Source organism: Heptranchias perlo, chromosome 12 (genome assembly GCF_035084215.1).
Source record: "Heptranchias perlo isolate sHepPer1 chromosome 12, sHepPer1.hap1, whole genome shotgun sequence".
Taxonomy (NCBI): domain Eukaryota; kingdom Metazoa; phylum Chordata; class Chondrichthyes; order Hexanchiformes; family Hexanchidae; genus Heptranchias; species Heptranchias perlo.
The window spans coordinates 39,903,827-39,925,309 of record NC_090336.1 but is presented as its reverse complement, the minus strand read 5'-3'; the positions used below and the strand labels follow the sequence as shown (position 1 = coordinate 39,925,309).

The 21,483-nt window shown below is 41.6% G+C and overlaps 1 protein-coding gene across 4 annotated transcripts in view; it reads right to left on the bottom strand.

The window, feature by feature from the left end:
- caprin1b (cell cycle associated protein 1b) overlaps positions 1-21,483 on the bottom strand; it is an 86,315-nt gene that overhangs the window by 10,773 nt on the left and 54,059 nt on the right. For 3 of the 4 annotated variants that reach the window (XM_067994027.1, XM_067994024.1, XM_067994025.1), the window contains 4 exons: positions 19,685-19,838; positions 6,899-7,102; positions 5,237-5,343; positions 3,483-3,546 (listed from right to left, as the gene is read on the bottom strand). In XM_067994027.1, coding sequence (XP_067850128.1) covers positions 3,483-3,546; positions 5,237-5,343; positions 6,899-7,102; positions 19,685-19,838 — 529 coding nt within the window. Of the gene's footprint in view, positions 1-2,860; positions 2,938-3,482; positions 3,547-5,236; positions 5,344-6,898; positions 7,103-19,684; positions 19,839-21,483 lie in introns of those variants that run through there. The other variant, XM_067994026.1, reaches the window with a different exon arrangement.

Here is a 21,483-nt window from a genome sequence, read left to right as displayed (position 1 = left end):
TTTTAAAGCATTAAGACAGCTGTTGGCTTACCCCCAAAGTAGATTCACACTGCAAAAACGTGGGCTTGGTTTGATTAATGCAGTTTCCTCAAAAAAAACTCCAAAATGCATACCCTAAGTTAGCTAGTAAGTGCTTGCATCCTTTAAACCATGTGAGAAACAGGCAAGATTGGCAATTTAGCATTCACAAGAGGCACAGATAGATCATGAACCGACATAACATTGAGTGCTTGTAAATTGCACTTTTGTCTTGTTCTATATTGATTGCTCTGTGAAACAGCAATAATTCCACCAAATGAAATAAATGTGCAGTTCTAAAATCCTATTTGTATTCAGAACTGCAATAAGCATGAGTTTGCATATTCAGAGACATTATCTTAAGTCAGTGGAACAGCCCAATATACAACACTGGGAGGAGGATGGGGGAGGCGGCGGGGGGGGGGGGGGGGGGGGGGGGGGGGGGGAGGGGGGGAGAAGAGAGAAAGAGGAAAGAGCCATAGTTGACAGCCCACTTCTGACCCAGCTATAAACTGGTTTCAGTGGAAGTTACATTATGCATCTCTCTTGGCATTTAAAAAAAGATTCTTCTTTATTAAGAGGGGGCAAAATAAGACCCCATGCAGTGACAACTGGCAGATTGCAAGTTAGCATATTCGCATTTTTAAAACTTTAAAAAAAACATGGACAAGAGGCACAACCTGGAAGGTAAATTGAAATTGCCAAATTACAGTTAAGCCAAAAGCAAAGTTGGGATGTGGGCAGCCGTTTAAGTTTAGTGTAAATTTGAATGTAGATCCCATAAGTGTTATTAATCATAAGAAATTATTTAGAAATTTCAGAAAGGGCCAACCTATTTGGGTGGATTTCAGTTAGTCCAACTTCTCAAACTTGAGATAGTGGCAAATGGCAGCTGAATTACCCTATTTGCAGTAATTCTACTACCACTTAACACCATAAATAGATTGTGCATGCTTTAGCCCCCTATTCCGCAAAATAAAATTAATTTCAATATTCAAATTTAAATGTTGCTGGGTTCCACTGCCAAGGAGTGAACAAGAGATTTAGGTGAGCAGCTCAATAACCTATCAAGTGAAAGATTACCCTCGTTTTAGTTAACCAGAATTCCAATTCCCTTGATGCGAAACTGTAAACTATGAATTCTCAACATTCAAGAGAACATTGGTAGGTAAGGCCAGTTGGGCTATGTTGCAATAGGATAGATCAAGAATATACAGCAATGTTGTGTATCCCTTTACATTATAATTTCCAGTTAAAGCCATCAGGACAGAATAAGCAGCAGTAAATCCCAAGTGCTAGCACACAAATGCAAAATGCAATTATATCAGATCTGAAGAAAATTAGCTGCATTTCCTGCAACACTTATTACTAAGAATTCATACCCCCTTACAAGAAAAAAAATCTAATCCTTGAATTTTCAGAACTGTAACTCATATCCAAACTTCAAAATACTACACCTGTTTCTATAGTTGGTGAATGTACTGAACCAGTATAAGCAAGTATATACACAATAAATTTACATCCTGCAGTGTATGCTGTTACAACTTCATAAAGCACTAACGGGTACTCGTACCACAAAAAGCCACTCACTAACCAAAGCCAAATACCATCACAAACAAGACCAAATTGGACTCTATTACACAATGACCTTCTTGCAGAGGGCCTATTGAAGTCCTCTTCAAAAAAAAGCCAAGTTATAGGTTGAACTTCCAGGCACTTTTCATTTAACATGGATTAGAACAATTTTAAGCATTCATTCTCTAACAAAGGAGACCATTATGTCTGCACAGTAATAAATGAAGCGTCAAATCAGAACACAAGTCATTTTGTGACCAGGTAGCCTTCATGAGAGGTGCAGTTATGCAGTCACCAATTAAATTTCTTCGAAACCAGTATTTCGAAAAAAAAGTTGGTTATTTTTGCCCTTTATTGTTCCATTAGGAAAAAATTGTGGGGAGGGAAAAATATTTTGCACATCCCACCTGAATCGCACCCAATTTAAGTCTGCAACAGAATGCAGTTATGGTGGGATCAGAGAAAGGACTATATTCTCCAAGCATAACCAAAGTAAATCAAGCCAACAAATTAATTAGGATGTACATCACATTTCAGATGACAGGGGGTTGAGTTTCAAATATAACAAACTGAGGCTAACAGCTACTTTGAGTTATACTAGATTCCTAATTGATACCCCATTAACAGGCAAGTTTTATATCTACAAAGATATCACTTCCTGCATTTAGTACAGCTTTGTTTATAGGAATATTGTGCACAAGTATGTCCACTAGGATTACTGTCCCACCATGAGATCCAAAATATTAGCTGCTTTGGTGTACACCAGACTTTTACAAAAATTGATCTTGCCTTCAAAAACAACTAATGATTAATGCACTTTATGAAAACTGCACATATACCGATTCTTCAATGCTTCATTCTGCTGAGTTGCATCCTTATTACTGACACTCAAAGCTTTGAACTACAGACCTCACAGTTCTAAAGAGTCATCACTTAATTGTCATGCTACCAATGTTCTGTCCTTTCTCCATAAAATGTAAGCATCCATACAGAAACACTGAGAATTCCACAGAAGCTTCTATTCATAACAAATCAGCAGCTAATTGAATCAGTAAAAAGTTAACATGCAGTGTTAATTAGCTAAACAAAGTGATCTTCCAGCAATTATAACTCTTACCATTTCAAAACTTGCAAAAACAAACTGTGCCTTACTGCTCGAAATGCAGCTAATTTCCCCATAAAGCCAGAGTGAGCGAATGGAGACAGACAGAGGAAAAGGCAGACTCCACAAGAACAAACTGACAAAAAGAAATCAGCAACAAGCTGCAAGTGTGCAACACATCTTTATTGAAACTTTCTCTGATGCAGCAACATCAATTTACAAACTCAGACTTCTCGGGAGCTCTAAAAGGCAGAGAAGAAAAAGAAATACAGCCTCAGTTTAAAAACCAGTGAATCAAACATCCGCAAATGAACTTTATCAAAATACTCCCAGAAAGGGACAAGTGGCGGCAGCATAAAGATGGTAGTAAGAAATTTTTTTTCTTTTTTTTTTACAAAAAAATAAATTAAGGAATTTTCAAGTTTTCAGGAACAAAACTGACATACCATTTGCTCTCTTAACACAGGCGTCTCTTTCTCTCGCGCTCTATGTAGATGCAAACTACCAGAAACAGTTTCTGCTCAAGAATTGAACGTGGTTATTTATAAAGCAGGGTTATTTTTGTTCGAAGCTGACAAGAGTGAAAACAAAGATTAAAGCTTCAACAAAAATGTTCTGGGTGGGACATTTGAATCGAGTTTGTGTGGCCTACTTTTAAGAATAAAATTTTACTTCGTCAACTCCTTCTAAATGGAGCAGCACTGCGGCTGTGAAAGACAAAATTAAGCACTGCCCAATATTTCACTTTCTCCAGTCCTTCATTAGGAGCGCATCACTTGAGCATTACCTCGAGGGGTGCCCCGAGGTCCACCAGGTCCAGAGCCACGCTTGAAGTTTTGTTGGTATCCATCCTACAAAACAATATATAGTTTTTATAGGGGCTGATTGCTATGTGACACAAGGGCTATAACTTGCACATCTAGAACAATTTAATTTGGACTAACATTCAGTTTTATTCATGCTAGAATTTCTGCTGGTTTCACTATAGTCAGAACATTCTGCTCATGCTCCTTCAGGGCAAGATTAGGTGACATGGGAATATAGACTTAAAAAACTTCAAATTAACAAAGCTAAACTTAGAGTATATTGCTAAAAAGACGAGAATATGCTTCTGTCTCAAGCTAGTTACTTTGGGGAATCAATACTTTGTAACTGTCTCATACATGCCAGGAAGAAAAAAAAAGGGATCAGTAGGGTTATTCCAGGAATCTGGCTGCCCAATTTCCCAATGACTAAACCTAGGAAAATAAATGTACATTTTTACAAGATGCTTACTTCTTTGAACGTTTCCATCAACCAATTTGAATGATCTCTCCCCATCCCAAATATCAGAATTTTTTGCTTTTAAAGCAATGATCTTGATTTTTTCTCATGGAAATTGTTCTTTAAAAAAATCCCTGTTTTAACAGCTCCTTTTCTGCCCAGAAAAAAGTACCACGGAAACCAATTCACAACTGGAACATTGAAATGGATAAGCAAACCAGTGTGGAAGCTACAGACTTATCTCCCAGTAACATTGATTAGAACCTTTGCTAAAACACTGGCCTCTGGTTTAAATGACATTTTACCATCTAGTGCATTGCCAATGGGGGGTTCCATTAAGAAGAAATTAGCTCCAAAATATGCACAGGTGTTAAAATTAGAATTTTGTTATTAAAGACTTGGATGCTGGAAAAGATCTGAATTGTGTTAAATGGAGTTCTTATTTAGTTAACTGGCCTGGTTCGCATCAAAGATTATTTGTCAAAAAAGCATCAAAAATAGGTTATACATCATTGGTTACAATTTTAAAAGGGGGGGGGGGATTTTAAAAAATGCACATTTCGCCACTTTTGCAGGCATCTTCAGAAATGACAAACTGAAGTAAGCTATTAAACAGCAGCAAATGCATCAGGTCTAATGAATTACAAATTAACAAAAAACTTTAAGCAGTTGCTTAGGCAACTCCAATTATATATAGCTAAAAATGCTGGGGTTTGTTAACTTGCAATTCACTATACCGATTGCTGACTTAGCAGCCTTGCATTTGTGGCTATTTAACATTCACCTCATCAGTCTATCACTTCTGAAAGTGCCCCCTGCAAAATGTTACATTTTACTATTTTTAATCCTAATTGTTTACTCACCCCTTTCAAATATTTTTGTAACCAATGATGTAAGGACCGTGCTTGATGTCAGTTTCTTTTCAAAAGTATGACAGTGCATTAGTGTGAAAGCATATGGTACCTTGATGCATCTAACACAAGTGCCTCAGAGTTCCACTTTTTGGTTTTCTTGCTATGGTGCATTCTCCCTTAAATCTGTCCTTTGTGCAACTGGGATGGGGTTGGTCTTGTTTTGCTCAATAATCACAAAACTAAAACACATTGGCGGCGTTGAGTCATCTGATTTAACAGATGCTCACAAACCGACAAGATTTCAGGTGCTCAAAGACTAGTATCAAAGTCAGAAAGCTGCTTTGAAATGGACTTCAGATATTTTCTGTCCAATACATCTATGGTTCAGACCGTAGATGGCCAATGGTAGTTGAAGAATACTTACACGCTGGTAGCCAGAGTTGGAGTAGTCACGAGGGGCAGAAAATGGAGATTGTCCATAACCGCTATTTGGAGTGTTTGAAAATGGAGGGCGGTAGCTGTCATATGCACCTGAAACACAAATGTCTAGTCAAATACGAAATACTAACTAGGATTTTTGATGTGAATGGGATCACTTCAGCAAGACTAGTACCCAGATGCAGATGGCGACTCATTTTACATGGGTCAATTATGAAAGGTGTAAATCCTCAAGAGTGCAACCCATACAAATATTGGGTGTTGGAGAGAAATCCACAAGAAATTTTCCCCCCTACGTTCATGAAGGCGTATCTTTTGGAGATATGGTTCCACGGGCTCCAAGTGTCCTCCTATAGCCTGCCCAAGTGGTCATCCTTCATGTGCACGAGAAGACAGTGAATGCCAGCAGGCTGTTCGACTGGAGGGCATAACAGCAAAGCCCAATCCACACCCATGTACTTTCCAAGATATGCCGTACATAATTTTTCCTCCTCCTGCTCCCCTCCCATCCAAGCCAGGCTAATTGTAATGCCTCAGATGATATCAGTTACCCAACAACTGAACCTGGTGCGATCTGAGCTGTACGACACTGCTCACTAGGTAGCACCTTCGTCCAATGTGCCATTGGTGAGCAAGATATCATTTTGAAAATTATAGTTGTACGACTTGAGGGACCCTGGTTGCGTTCATTTTAGAGGGGGAAAAAATTAGGCTCAATAAAATTACATGCAAGTGGCTTTTATCATTTTGTAATCACAAGAAAATAACTTTAAAGCCCAACAGCTTCACACTTGGCATGTTACCCTTAACTTGAAACTTTTTAAATGGGCAAGAACTTGCTGTCAAAATAACTGAAGCTAATGGTGCTTGCCGTTATTTATGCGTAAATGGTACAGCAACTTCAGCTGAGGAGCAGATGCACAGTTAAATGCGAATATCCAAAAGTTGCTTAGCAAAAACGGCATTTCACTGTCTGCTTCACCATTGACATGCATGGAATGTCATGAAGTTGCTGTATTTGCACTGTAGATACGAATTAATCCATCCACAGATATTTATGGCTAGCGCAAATACCCTTTTGACAATGTGATAATTGTTATTAACTGCCGAACAGCCTCGCTGGCACTGAAAATTGACTTACAAGTGTGGAGTTTTATTCCTTCAGGTTTTGAATTTTTCAGGGAGATTTAAAAATGTCAAATTTTCAAAAATGCTTACTTTTCCTTTTGGTCTCTTTTTTCTCTCTCTAAATCCAATCTTTCTGTACCTTGTGACATTGAATTCACCCGCCTTCTCAGTCCTTCTGCTGTTTATTTCCCTATTCTTAACCTCATGGGTTAAGGAGATACCTTGTTGGTTGCCCTGTGCACTCAAGTGCCCTGTTTCCTTCACTGCGCTGTTATCAGCTCGCACATTCAACAACTTTGTGGGGGGTAAATTTTTTGAGCTGAAGGGTGCTGGGGCAAGTCTAACTAATGGCAGATGCCGTTAGATGCCTTGCTACAGCAAATTCTGGCCCAATATTTAAGCAGAGTGTCATTTATATTAATACAGTTCAGCTTCACTAGATAAAAAAATTTTTGTTCCAATCTTTACAAGTAGAGTTACACCCAAAATGCCAGTCAGAGGCATAAAAGCTATCTCCTACCTCTGAATCCATTAGCAGGTCCCCGATAGCCATTCATTCCTCCGCGTGCATTGCGTGGCCCACCACGCGACACTCCCCTGCTGTTATAGAAGGCCTGTCCTGTGCGTGCAAAGCCCGAGTTCTGTTGAGGCTGTTGGGATAGTTGCTGGTGAGTTGCTCCAGCAGGATGTGTTTGGTCTTGAGATGCATGGTAAGGACTAACCACTATGCAGAAAAAGAAATAAACAAATCATAGTTTAGTACCACATCATGTAAAGTCATGGCCACAGTCTCTATGATAGAACTGAAATGAAGAATGGTGCAATCGTGACTAATTTCATTCATTGTGCACAATATTAACAATAAAATTGCATTTAGAATTGCTTTAAGATGATTGAAGGATTTGATAGGGTAGAGAGAAGAAGAAACTATTTCCTCTGGTGGGAGAGTCCAGAACAAGGGGGCATAACCTTAAAATCAGCGCTAGGCCATTCAGGGGTGATGTCAGAAAGCACTGGAACTCTCTCCACCAAAAAACTGTTGGGGCTAGGTTAATTAAAAATTTCAAAACTGAGATTGCTACGGTTTTGTTAGGCAAGGGTATTAAGGGTTATAGAACCAAGGCAGGTAAATGGAGTTAAGATACAGATCAGCCATGATCTAACTGAATGGCGGAACAGGCTCGAGGGACTAAATGGACTACTCCTGTTCCTATAATTCTATAAGTGACAGAATAACTAAATCTGCAATTTTAAAATCTACACAAAAAGCTAGACCATTACCCAAGCTCGTAATGACTTTGTGCTCCTTCCTACAGGATGATTAAATCATGTGGAAGAGTGTGGGTTCAAAATCTTGCCATTAAACCCCATTTGCCAGGTTTTACTCATCTTGATCAGTCTGGTGTATCATCACCCAGTTCTGTGAGCAGAAACGACACCATTCCAAAAATATGCATCACTGGACACGAGCTCGCTGACTGTAGCCATGGAGAGGTTAGCACCACCCACGGTAATCATTGAGAAGTTTGTGGAGTAGTACTACTTCCCTGGTTGTAGGGGCAGGGAAAGACAGTTTACTACAAATTTATTTTTAAAATTCCCTTGATTAAGAAAAACCAAAATACAATTTGCAAAGCCAAATGCTAGATGTGTCTTTCTTCCCTTCCACAGCTCCCCCTCCCACTCTTTTGCTCTGAAGCTAGCAATTCAGCAGCCTTCAGGTATTTCAACCATGTAGTCTTTCTCCATGTCTGAGCCTGGACATAGTACTGGTGGGTTACTTGACTGTGAAAGACATCACAGGCATTTCCAGCATGTGGTGGACAGCAATCAGCAGTAGGAATGCTGGCCAATTTATCGAATGCCCAGGAGCAGACAGAAAATCTATTCAACAAAAGCCTCCAAGGACAGATCAACAAAAAAAACCAAAGCAATCTTAAGCGAATGTCAGGAGTAAAGGATCATTGATAAACATGGCTAAATAAATTAGAGCAAACTTAACAGTTTGAAACTCACCAACTGGAAAACTGAAATTTGAGTACAACTGTTTAAGACAAAAACAGTCAAAAGATCACCAAAATGCAACTTTGTGGGAAACAAAATTAAGATCTCAAACCGGCATCAAAGGTTGAGCAAAACACATGATCTTGCACACCCCTTCATAAACCAACACCAGGGGATGCTCTCTGACAGGATTTGCCATCCACAGGAAACCACTATGACGACTGGATGAATTAGCCAGACTTAACTTTAAGGCCCCAGGAGAAAATATAGCAAGAGAGATATAGTCTGGCCAATCTGCAGCGTCAAAACAACTTTGGGAATTATTAGTCCTTTAGGGTGCAAAATTTTCCAGCCGTCAGGAGTGTGTCCAAAGTGAACATTTCTCACTCGTCCCATAACAGCATGTTGCCTTCAAGAGCCAAACTGTTAGTTGCAAGCTCTGGTAGGCACTACGTCAGATTAGACTGTATATTTGGACGGTTTATCTGGCTCAAGATATAATTTTGAAGAGTTAAGTGGCTTTGCTGTAGCAGGTTCTGGAATTAAACTTTCTTTGGCCATTATAAGTTCAGAGGAACTGGACTAGATTTTCTGTTCACTGATACCATGAAAAAAATCTAGCCCATTCATCAATACCATTGAAATCAAAATAAAGAATATTTCTTCCTTGAGGGGAAAAAAGACCATCAAGGAATATGACAACAATGTCAACAGAGAATCCCAGTCTTAATGTATAGAGCCACAGATTTATCCATCCTTAAAACCAGGAGCAAGAAAACAAGGTATTATAAATATCAGAGTTATTAGTGACACTATGCAGCTGCTTCCAGTTTCAGGCCTCTGGTGACACAACCTCCACTGACTTAACTTACTCACTCGTTAAGTTCAAACTTCCAGGTTCTCATGTCTTGCTGCTTTTGCTGCTGTTCTTGCTGCCTGAAATTGTTGCTTGAAATCGACCTGTGCTGTTCTTGTGCTTTCCTTTGTAAGGATCGGTCACCATTTGTGAGTTGTTCGCTTGAAATCCATAGAGCTACAACTGATTGTATGATTAACTACTTCAATGCTATTACCCTCAGACAGATCCTTACAAAGGCACAAAGACACCACAAATCCTTAATTTAGCTGCACCGATTGATTTCAAGTTACAATTTCAGGCAGCAAGCACAGAAGCAAGGCAGAGCTCCTAGACGGTTGAACTTCGCGGGCAAAGAAGTGTCATAGGAGGGTACGACTCGTCCGCGGAAGTGACGTCAGAGGACCCAAACTGCTCATGCACGCATGGGGTCCAGCTCATGTGCGCGAAGTGACACCAGCAGAAGGCCCGAAAATTGGAAGAGGTTGAATAGCGTTGCTAATCACTCCGCATGAAAATCCGATCTCCTTTCCCCTTCCTTTCATTTCTGGACTCCCTTTCAAATGCTGCCCTGAAAATATGGGGAGGAAGGGGGTGAAATTGGCAATAGCAAATCAGCAGCCAGTGTTACAACCTGCCTGATTTTCTTTTCCATTGATTTAATTGAAAAAAAAACCAGGCAGGATGTAATATGCGCTGGTGATTTGCTATCGCCCGATTTGCACAACCGCTGAAGACCAATTTCACCCCAGGGTCTCAGGCATTGCTGAGCGCTTCTGGGTCTGCCCAGACGGAAAACAATTGCGTCCTTATTGTCTCTTAATGAGTCAGTTGATGCGCCCCTTTTTTCTGCTAATCATCTACTTTACCCACCGTTACTTGGGTTTGTCCTCTACCTCTGAGGGTTGTAGGGCTGGAGGAGGTTACAGAGTTAGGGAGGGGCAAGGCCATGGTGGAATTTGAAAACAAAGATGTGAATTTTAAAATCCAGGCAGTCCCGGACCAGGAGCCCATGTAGTTCAGCGAGCGCAGGGGTGATGGGTGAACAGGACTAAGTATGAGTTAGGATACGGGCAGCAGAGTTTTGGATAAGCTCAAGTTTATGGAGGGTGGAAGATGGGAGGCCGGCCAGGAGAGCCATGGAATCGTCAAGTCTCGAGGTAACAAAGGCACGGATGAGGGTTTCAGCAGCAGATGAGCTGAGGCAGCGACGGAGGTGGGCAATGTTACAGCATTGGAAGTAGGCAATCTTGGTGATGGAGTGGATGTTGACAGAAGTTCATCTCAGTCAAATAGGACGCAACGGTTGCGAACGGTCTGGTTCAGCCTCAGACAGTGGCCAGGGACCAGAGTTTGTGGCAGGGACCGAAGACAATGGCTTCGGCCTTGCCAATATTTCGTTAGAGGAAATTTTTGCTCATCTCTGACAAGCAGTATGACAAATCAGAGATAGTGGAGGGGTCGTGGGAAGTGTTCTTTTTAAAAAAAAATTTGTTCATGGGATGTGGGCGTCGCTGGCGAGGCCAGCATTTATTGCCCATCCCTAATTGCCCTTGAGAAGGTGGTGGTGAGCCGCCTTCTTGAACCGCTGCAGTCCGTATGAAGATTCTCCCAAAGGGCTGTTAGGAAGGGAGTTCCAGGATTTTGACCCAGCGACAATGAAGGAACGGTGATATATTTCCAAGTCGGGATGGTGTGTGACTTGGAGTGGAACATGCAGGCGGTGTTGTTCCCATGTGCATGCAGCCCTAGTCCTTTTAGATGGTAACGGTCGCGGGTTTGGGAGGTGCTGTCCAAGAAGCCTTGGCTAGTTGCTGCAGTGCATCCTGTGGATGGTACACACTGCAGCCACAATGCGTCGGTGGTGAAGGGAGTGAATGTTTCGGGTGGTGGATGGGGTGCCAATCAAGTGGGCTGCTTTGTCCTGGATGGTGTCGTGCTTCTTGAGTGTTGTTGGAGCTGCACGCATCCAGGCAAGTGGAGAGTATTCCATCACACTCCTGACTTGTGCCTTGTAAATGGTGGAAAGGCTTTGGGGAGTCAGGTGGTGAGTCACTCGCTGCAGAATACCCAGCCTCTGACCTGCTCTTGTAGCCACAGTATTTACGTGGCTGGTCCAGTTAAGTTTCTGGTCAATGGTGAGGGATTCAGCGATGGTAACGCTGTTGAATGTCATGGGGAGGTGGTTAGACACTCTTGTTTGAGATGGTCGTTGCCTGGCACTTGTCTGGCACGAATGTTACTTGCCACTTATCAGCCCAAGCCTGGATGTTGTCCAGTTCTTGCTGCATGCGGGCATGGACTGCTTCATTATCTGAGGGGTTGCGAATGCAACTGAACACTGTGCAATCGTCAGTGAACATTCCCATTTCTGACCTTATGATGGAGGGAAGGTCATTGATGAAGCAGCTGAAGATAGTTGGGCCTAGGACACTGCCCTGAGGAACTCCTGCAGCAATGTCCTGGGGCTGAGATGATTGGCCTCCAACAACCACTACCATCTTCCTTTGTGCTAGATATGACTCCAGCCACTGGAGAGTTTTCCCCGATTCCCACTGACTTCAATTTTACTAGGGCTCCTTGGTGCCACACTCGGTCAAATGCTGCCTTGATGTCAAGGGCAGTCACTCTCACCTCAACTCTGGAATTCACCTCTTTTGTCCATGTTTGGAACAAGGCTGTAATGAGGTCTGGAGCCGAGTGGTCCTGGCGGAACCCAAACTGAGCATCGGTGAGCAGGTTATTGGTGAGTAAGTGCCACTTGATAGGACTGTCGATGACTCTTTCCATCACTTTGCTGATGATTGAGAGTAGGCTGATGGGGCGGTAATTGGCCGGATTGGATTTGTCCTGCTTTTTGTGGACAGGACATACCTGGGCAATTTTCCACATTGTCGGGGAGATGCCAAGTGTTGTAGCTGTACTGGAACAGTTTGGCTGGAGGCGCAGCTAGTTCTGGAGCACAAGTCTTCAGCACTACAGCTGGGATGCTGTCGGGGCCCATAGCCTTTGCTGTATCCAGTGCACTCAGCCATTTCTTGATATCACGTGGACAGAATCGAATCGGCTGAAGACTGGCTTCTGCGATGGTGGGGATATCGAGAGGAGGCAGAGATGGATCATCCACTCGGCTGAAGATGGTTGCAAACACTTCAGCCTTGTCTTTTGCACTCGCGTGCTGGACTCCACCATCATTGAGGATGGGGATGTTTACAGAGCCTCCTCCTCCCGTTAGTTGTTTAACTGTCCACCGCCATTCACGACTGGATGTGGCAGGACTGCAGAGCTTTGTTCTGATCCGTTGGTTGTGGAATCGCTTAGCTCTGTCTTTTGCATATTGCTTCTGCTGTTTCGTGTGCATGTAGTCCTGAGTTGTAGCTTCACTAGGTTGGCACCTCATTTTTAGGTACACCTGGTGCTGCTCTGGGCATGCTCTTCTACACTCCTCATTGAACCAGGGTTGATCCCCTGGCTTGTTGGTAATGGTAGAGTGAGGAATATGCTGGGCCATAAGCTTACAGATTGTGCTAGAATACAATTCTGCTGCTGTTGATGGCCCACAGCGCCTCATGGATGCCCAGTTTTGAGTTGCTAGATCTGTTCTGAATCTATCCCATTTAGCACTGTGATAGTGCCACACAACACGTTGGATGGTGTCCTCAGTGCGAAGACGGGACTTCATCTCCACGAGGACTGTGTGGTGGTCACTCCTACCAATACGGTCATGGACAGATGCATTTGCGACAGGTAGATTGGTGAGGATGAGTTCAAGTAGGTTTTTCCCTCGTGTTGGTTCGCTCACCACCTACCGCAGGCCCTGTCTCGCAGCGATGTCCTTCAGGACTCGGCCAGCTCGGTCAGTAGCGGTGCTACCGAGCCATTCTCGGTGATGGTCATTGAACCCCCCCACCCAGAGTACATTCTGTGTCCTTGCTACCCTCAGTGCTTCCTCCAAGTGGTGCTCAACATGGACGAGGACTGATTCATCAGCTGAGGGAGGACGGTAGATGGTAATCAGCAGGAGATTTCCTTGCCCATGTTTGACCTGATGCCATAACATTTCATGGGGTCCAGGGTCAATGTTGAGGACTCCCAGGGCCAATCCCTCCTGACTGTATATCACTGTACTGCCACCTCTGTTGGGTCTGTCCTGCCGGTGGGACAGGACATACCCAGGGATGGTGATGGAAGAGTCTGGGACGTTGGCTGAAAGGTATGATTCTGCGAGTATGGCTTTGTCAGGCTGTTGCTTGACTAGTCCGTGGGACAGCTCTCCCAATTTTGGCACGTCCCCAGATGTTCGTGAGGAGGTGGTGAGGTAGAGCTGGGTGTCGTCAGCAGTTGTTGTTGTATAAATTGAACATCAGTTTCCAGCTTTTGTATTTAAGGCCCCTATATACAAAATCCAGAATCTCATTTGCATTTATAGCCTTTTCTATCTGCACCCATCGTAGAAGAAATTCACCCTGGGTGGTAGTGCAAAGAGGATGGTATCACATCGGCCACCTGTTCTACGCCCCGACCGACATTCAGTTTCACTGACTTCAACATCAGGTGGGGCATACAACAGGCGGTCAACGCACTACCGCCCAGGATGAATTTCTATCACATAGATCGTTCCATCCTTTCTTTTTAGGGTATACTTCTTTTCACTCTGCGGTTGGTTCCCACCCCACTATACTTGTGTCAGCTTATATTATCTTCTCAGTAAACTTATGAGAGATGCTACTTTTTGGATGGGACGTTAAATACCCTGACCGACAATCCTCCCTCAAACATCAGCAAAAACATTAGGTCATTCATTCACTCATTTGCTGTTTGTGGCTTCTTGCTCCAACAGTGACTGCAGTTCAAAAGTAATCCATTGATTGTAAAGTGCTTGGTCATGTCCGAGGTCATTAGGCACTTCATAAATGCAAGTGCTCTTTTGTCACTCAAAATGTACTTCACATTTTTCTGCATTGAACTGCATCTGCCAACCAGCTGAGTCTATGCCTCTTGCAGTAACCTGCAATCTGTGTTGTACTTTACCAGGACCACTAATTTGGCATCAGTAAACATATCATTATTCTTGTTTAAAGGACTTCAAGCTAGTAAATTGGGAGAAAAGGTAGAATAAATAATAATTCTAAAACAATCGAAGAGGGAGAGAGTGGAGTGAGAGTCAGAAATTATGCTTTAGGCACTACAGGTAAAGGGAAAGCTAAAAGACGTAAGTAATTGAGAGAGAAATAAGAAATGTGTGAGAAAAACATTAGAGCAGAAGGACAGGTTAGGGTGTGCGGCCCAAATAAGCATTCTTTATACAAACGTACGGAATATAAAGGAGGAAATTGAATGAATTGCAGGCGCAAATTCAACTTAGAGGGTACGATATGGCAGCCATTACTGAGGCATGGCTGCAAGATGGTCAGGACTGGGAAATGACCAGGTTATAAGGTCTTTAGGAAGGATAGGGAAACTGCTAGAGGGGGAGGAGTCGCCTTAGTGATTAAGGATGAAATTACTTCCAATTATGAGGTAAGCAGGCAGTGGAGACTTTATCGGTAGAATTAAGAAATAGAAAAGGATTTAAGACTGTCATGGGAGTTGGGGAAAGACCCTCCCCCACCCCCCCGGTAGCTGCTGTGAAGTGGCAGAATGTATAAATGCAGAGATTAGACAAACATGTAGCAACTGCAGAGTGGTTTTAATCAGGAATTTTAACTTTCATATAGATTGGGATAAGCAGACAAGCTCATGTCAGAAAGGTAGCAAATTTCTTCAATGTGTTCAGGGCAGCTTTCTGCAACAAAACGTCCTTGAACCAACAAGGGGGTAGGCCATATTAGATTTAATATGGAGTACTGAGCCAGATTTAGTTAACAGCCAAACAGCGCGAGAACATTTATCTAATAGCGATCATAATATGATAGAGTTCAACGTGTGTTTGAAAGGGGGAAACCCGTAACAGCTACTAAGATTCTAAATTTAGGTAAGGCCGACTTCAACGGGATGAGACAGAGACTGTCCACAGTAAACTGGGCAAATCTGTTAATGGGAAAAATGTCAGAAGTTCAGTGAGAGGTGTTCAAAAAATAATTTAACGTGATACAGAACCAGTTTATACCCCTAAGGGGCAAGAGCTCCACTTGCCAACAAAAGGACAGGGACAACAACAAAAGGACAGGGACAACAACAAAAGGACAGGGACAACAACAAAAGGACAGGGACAACAACAAAAGGACAGGGACAACAACAAAAGGACAGGGACAACAACAAAAGGGCAGGGACAACAACAAAAGGACAGGGACAACAACAAAAGGACAGGGACAACAACAAAAGGACAGGGACAACAACAAAAGGACAGGGACAACAACAAAAGGAGGAAAGAAAAAGCATACAAAAATGCAATAGCACAGATCCTGGTGACTGGGAGAGGTACAAAGAACAGCAAAGTGCTACAAAAAGGGAGTATGAAAAGAAATTTGCAAGGGTTATCAAAAACATTAAAATATTTTACAATTATAATAGGAAAAAAAAGAGGGTGATCTAGAGCAATGTGGGCCCCTTAAAAACTGATAATGGTGATACTGTAAATGAAAATAAGGAAAAGGAGGATATTTAAATAATTACTTTGCATCAGCATTTACAGTAGAGGAAGAGGATAGCATGTCGGACGCCCCAAGGAAACTAATTTTGAATCAGGGACTCACCATAATTAACATAAGCAAATTAACAGTAATGAAGAAAATAACAGCACTAAAGAGTGACAAATCCGCAGGACCAAATGGTTTCCATCCCAGGGTTTTAAAGGAAGGTGAGAACATTGCAGATGCCCTAACTATAATCTTCCAAAGTTCTCTCAATTCAGGAACTGTTCCTTTAGATTGGAAAACTGCATATGTCACTCCACTATTTAAAAAAGGTAAGAGGGGGAAACCAGGGAATTATAGACCAGTTAGCCTAACATCTGTTGTAGGGAAATTACTAGAGTCTATAATTAAGGATAGAGTGACTGAACACCTTGAAAATTTTCAGCTAATCAGAGAGAGCCAGCATGGATTTGTAATGGGTAGGTCATACCTGACGAACCTGATTGAATTTTTTGAAGAGGTGACTAAAGTAGTGGACAGGGGAATGTCTATGGATGTTGTTTATATGGACTTCTGGAAGGCATTTGATAAAGTCCTTCTTAAGAGACTGTTAGCTAAAGTTGAAGCTCATGGAATTGAGGGCAAATTATTGACCTGGTTAGGAAATTGGATGAGTGGCAGGAGACAGAGAATAGGGATAGTGGGCAGGTACTCAAATTGGCAGGATGTGACTAGGGGGGGGGCCCACAGGGATCTGTGTTGGGGTCTCAACTTTTCACTGTACTTATTAACGACTTAGATGACGAGGTAGAAAGCCACATATCCAAGTTTGCCGAAGACACAAAGATAGGCAGCATTGTAAACAGTGTAGATGGAAGCATAAAATTAGACAGATATGAATAGATTAAGTGAATGAGCAAAACTGTGGCAAATGGATTTCAATGTAGGCAAGTTGGAGGTCATCCACTTTGGACCTAAAAAGGATAGATCAGAGTCCTTTCTAAATGGTGAAAAGCTCGAAACAGTGGCGGTCCAAAGAGACTTAGGGGTCCATGTACACAGATCATTAAAATGTTATGGATAGGTACAGAAAATAATCGAAAAAGCTAATGGAATGCTGGCCTTTATATCTGGAAGACTAGATTACAAGGGTTTAGAAGTTATGCTGCAGCTATACAAAGCCCTGGTTAGACCACACCTGGAGTACCTGGCACCATACCTTAGGAAGGGTAATTTGACCTCGGAGGGTATGCAACATAAATTTACTAGAATGATACCTAGACTCCAAGGGTTAAATTACAAGGAGAGATTAAGGAGTGATTTGATCTAAGTTTTCAAGATATTAAGGGGAACAGATAAACTACTTCTGCTGATTGGGGAGTCTAGGACTAGGGGCAGAGTCTAAAAATTAGAGCCAGGACTTTCAGGAGTGAAGTTAGAAAACACATCCAATCGCAAAGGGTGGTAGAAGTTTGGAACACACTTCTGCAAACGCAGTTGATGCTAGCTCAATTTTTAAATTTTAAATCTGAGATTGATAGATTTTTGTTAACCAAAGGTATTAAGGGATATGGGGCTATGGAAGATATGGAGTTAGGTCACAGATCAGCCATGATCTCATTGAATGGTGGAACAGGCTAGAGGGGCTAAATGGCCTACTCCTGTTGCTAAGCCCAAATTATTTATCTATAAAAATGGAAAAAAAAAAGTGCTCCAGGCACACATCCAATGAAACCACATCCCAGTAATCAAGAAAATATCCATTTACCCAGTTATTGTGTTATCTGGTCATCTTTCTGTCCATTCATGTTTAATTCCATGTGCCTTAATTTCCACAAATATTCTGAAGCACCTTATCAAACACCTTCTGAAAAAAACCTTGTATACAACACTCACCACACTTCCTTTATACAGTCATATTCTTCAACAATTCAATTAAATCAGTCAAGCACCTGCTCTTTACACACCCAGGCTATGATTAGTCCATAATTTTAAGTATTCAGTAAGTTTATCCACACCAAGTTATGACTAACTGGGCTATAATTTCCTGGCATATCCTCTATTTGAACAGATGTGTAATATTTGCCACACTCCAGTCCTTTGGCACAATTCCCATTTCCAAGAATTTTTTGCAATTTAGTGATTAACACCTTTGCTATTCCCACCCAACCTCCCTCAGTATCCTGGAATGCATCAGACTCTTTGGTCATTCCCATTAATTTTTTTAATAGTTTCCTTTTGAATATTTACCTCCTACAAATAGCCCTTCCACATTCTCCTCAGATACTTAAAATTCCAATTTCATTTTTCTCTACTGAGGCATCTATGCTAGTCCTTTACTCTCAAGTACAAGATAGCTCTATCTCAAAGTGATCCCATCCCATCTTTGACTATCCGTTTACTTGTTATGTGCTTATATTCTGCTGTGTAATACAGTACACAAAAGAACAATTCCAGATCAGGAGGGTAGGCTGAGATAAAGCTTTGATTATGGTGACTGAACTTCTTCCAAAGAATAGGGAAGGCCATATCTAAAGCATGTAATCTAATATTCTCCCTATTTCTAGTTCTGACAAAAGTTGCCCATGAAACATCAACCTGTTTTTTCTCTTTGCAGACTGACCTTCAGTATGTATCTGGTATTTTCTGCTTTTGTTTCAGATTACCAGTATTTGCAACTTATTATTTTTTCTCTTTCATCCATCTCAGAGTGCAAAGCAGAACAAATCATCATAATGGAACTCGAAAGGATACATCTTCACACCAGACTTAATACAGCAACAACAAAGCACTATGTCCTAAGCAGTCAGTTATTACTAAAACCACACATAGTGCCAAGTCCCTGCCTTGCAGATGGCCCAGAGCATTCCATTTGTTAAGCCAAAAAGCAAACGTAAAGGGAACTACATTTCCCTTGGTGAGTCCTGATGTGTTTTGACAAGGCGATTGACCGTACTAACATTCCTAAACTCTGCTTATTAATGGTTTTGCTGAACTCATGTTTCCAAAGCAAACTATCCAGATAGGACAATAGTGTTGTAAAGCTACCCCCAAAATAGTTAACTTCCTATGCATATTTCTTGATATCTTCTTGCAATGTAAGAAACGTCAAATGGGAGATAAAACTTGAACACCATAATTTCCTGAGAAACTGAAATGCGCATATAATTTTCATCAGAAACATGAATGAGACTAGAGAATTATGTTCTAGATAAGATTAAATTACCACCAATGCTGCTCATGAACTGAGTCATGAGCTAGCAAAGCAATCATTTGGGGGCTTGCAAAAACCCACAGGTTAACATTTCTGGCAATAGGTTGTTCAGAGTCAAAACTTAAATCTCAATGACAAAAACAAACGGCCATACTTCCAGAAGCATCATAATTTTGACCGTAGAATTTTCCATAGACACGAGCCAGAAATAGCAAGACAGAGTCTTTTCAAATTAAGTACCCTGATCCAGCAGTTTCCAAAAGATGATAACGATGAAATTGTGATCATGGCACAAAATCCTTTCATTTGGCATTGTGAGCCTCTATAGTACAGCCTTTCCTAGATACAGGCAACACTGCCAAAAACTGTTCAAACTGGGGATCGATGAATGAAAATGGAATTACCTGAAAATGCACAGGTATCTAAAGGTGGACTAATGAGCCCGGTCACATTAAAATGTACTCAATTTAATGTTACTAAGGTGTATAACCCATCTTCTCCCAAACCTAGAAACACTCAAAATTTAAAAGCTTTTTCAGACTGCATAATAAAATCACAACCATACAGGTCCACTTACAGGCAAATTACTTCAGCACATAGGAAACAAATCAATTTGCAACAGTATATACTTCAGCTTTATTTGGAAGACTTTCTTACCAGTTGTAAGCGTTTCCTGCTGCAATTCAGGCTGTTCCACTTGATGCTGAGGCTGGCTGTTGAAACCTTGGCTATAGCTGGCCTGATATGGACTCTGTTGCTTGAGGGTGTCAGGGTCACTGGCAGGAGGCACCGGCGCATTCATATTAAACACCTTTTTTTTTAAAAAATGGTGGGTGTGGGAAAGGAAGAGGGAGAAAATTAACACATCATTTAAAAATTAGCTCCACTGGACCCTTTAAAACTGCACTTTGGCTAGCAACACCTGCTTTGAACAGAGGCAATAGAACAGTGGCTTAAATATTGTGGTAAAAAGTCAAATACAAGATGGAGGGGAAAAAAATACTTGAATCATCAAAATTTTTTTTAAAATCAGAAATGGCCTCCAAGGAATTTGAGACGTACTTGGAATGAGCAACCTTTGAAACTAGGCACACGCAATCTAATAGTATGCAAGCAATGTCATTTTCTGAACACCTTTTGGAAACAGGGATAGATATTGTCAAACCACATGAAGGTTCACAACCACAGAACCCAGGACAGCTCAACACAGATATTTCCTCAAATACACTGGCATCTGTAATTCCTCAAATGAGCACTTAATAAAGCATTTACTAATCTTTGGATGTTTAATTATTGCATTAGTACAATTTAAACGTGGATAATTTATAAAGATCAATTTGCAAATGGAAATATGCCAGAGAATGTTGTCCACTCAAACTTTTCAAAATTGGAATGGAATTGTGCAGCTATAAATTGATTTAGTCAACAAACTGATTTGGAAATTCATCAGCAAAAATAATTTTTGCATGCAATAAAAGACAGTTAAAGTAAAAGACAGTTAAAGGAGCAAAAGCACCCTGATCAAATGTATAGCAGGCCAAGCAAGAGAAAGAGGGAGAGAAGAACATTCTTCTCATCACATATGGTTTACTGGCCAGAGAACTGTATAAATGATCATCTTCTCTCCCCCTTCAGGTTGGTTGGATGAAACGGTTGGCTTTAAGAATCCCCTGGAAGTTGGGAGATAGAGGACTATTGGGAAGGAAATCCAACTGGCTAAGTGTTACCCAAATCCAGGGATAGTCCATTACCAGATTAGAGAGAAATGCCCTACAGGTACTTAGTCTTAATGTCTGTTGCCATAACACAAGTAAGCTTTAAAAGACAAAGGACCAATATACAAGTTTCAAACTGAAAGTGGTAGAGCACATTACCCAACTCCCAATCCCATTTATTCTGTGTTTTTACCCAGTTTTGATAGCTGGGACCATGGTTTCATTTGATTTCCTGGACTTTGCCAGACTACACTTTATAGCTCAGCTGTCATGACTTTGCTCTGCCAATTTAATAATTCCAAGTTTAAAGTAATCTGCTCCTAACCCATCCCCCACCTACTGATGTTACCCAACATTTCTCTCTGCTGGATGCTTCTATTGCACGACCTACTGTGTTTCTACTGGATTCTACTCATTTGAGTAGGACTCTCCAGTCACCATCTAGCCAGCTTTGACCCGCTCCAGATGCTACCAAATTATCTCCCCCTTGTTGCTAACTATTTGCTTCCCACTGATGCTAACTCTATTCGGCTCCAATCCACCAGAACTTCACCGCCACTATTTGCTGGACCAGATTGGATCAACATCTCAACCTCCCGATCTGATTTGTTCAACACCCTTCAGCTTTCCTCAGATCTTTTTCCACATCTGCACTGATCCCTTGGATTTACAGAGTACCCTTCCTTGGTTCCAATCTTCACTGCTCCTGGTCTGAGTTTCAGTCCTACTGCTCCTCTCAGA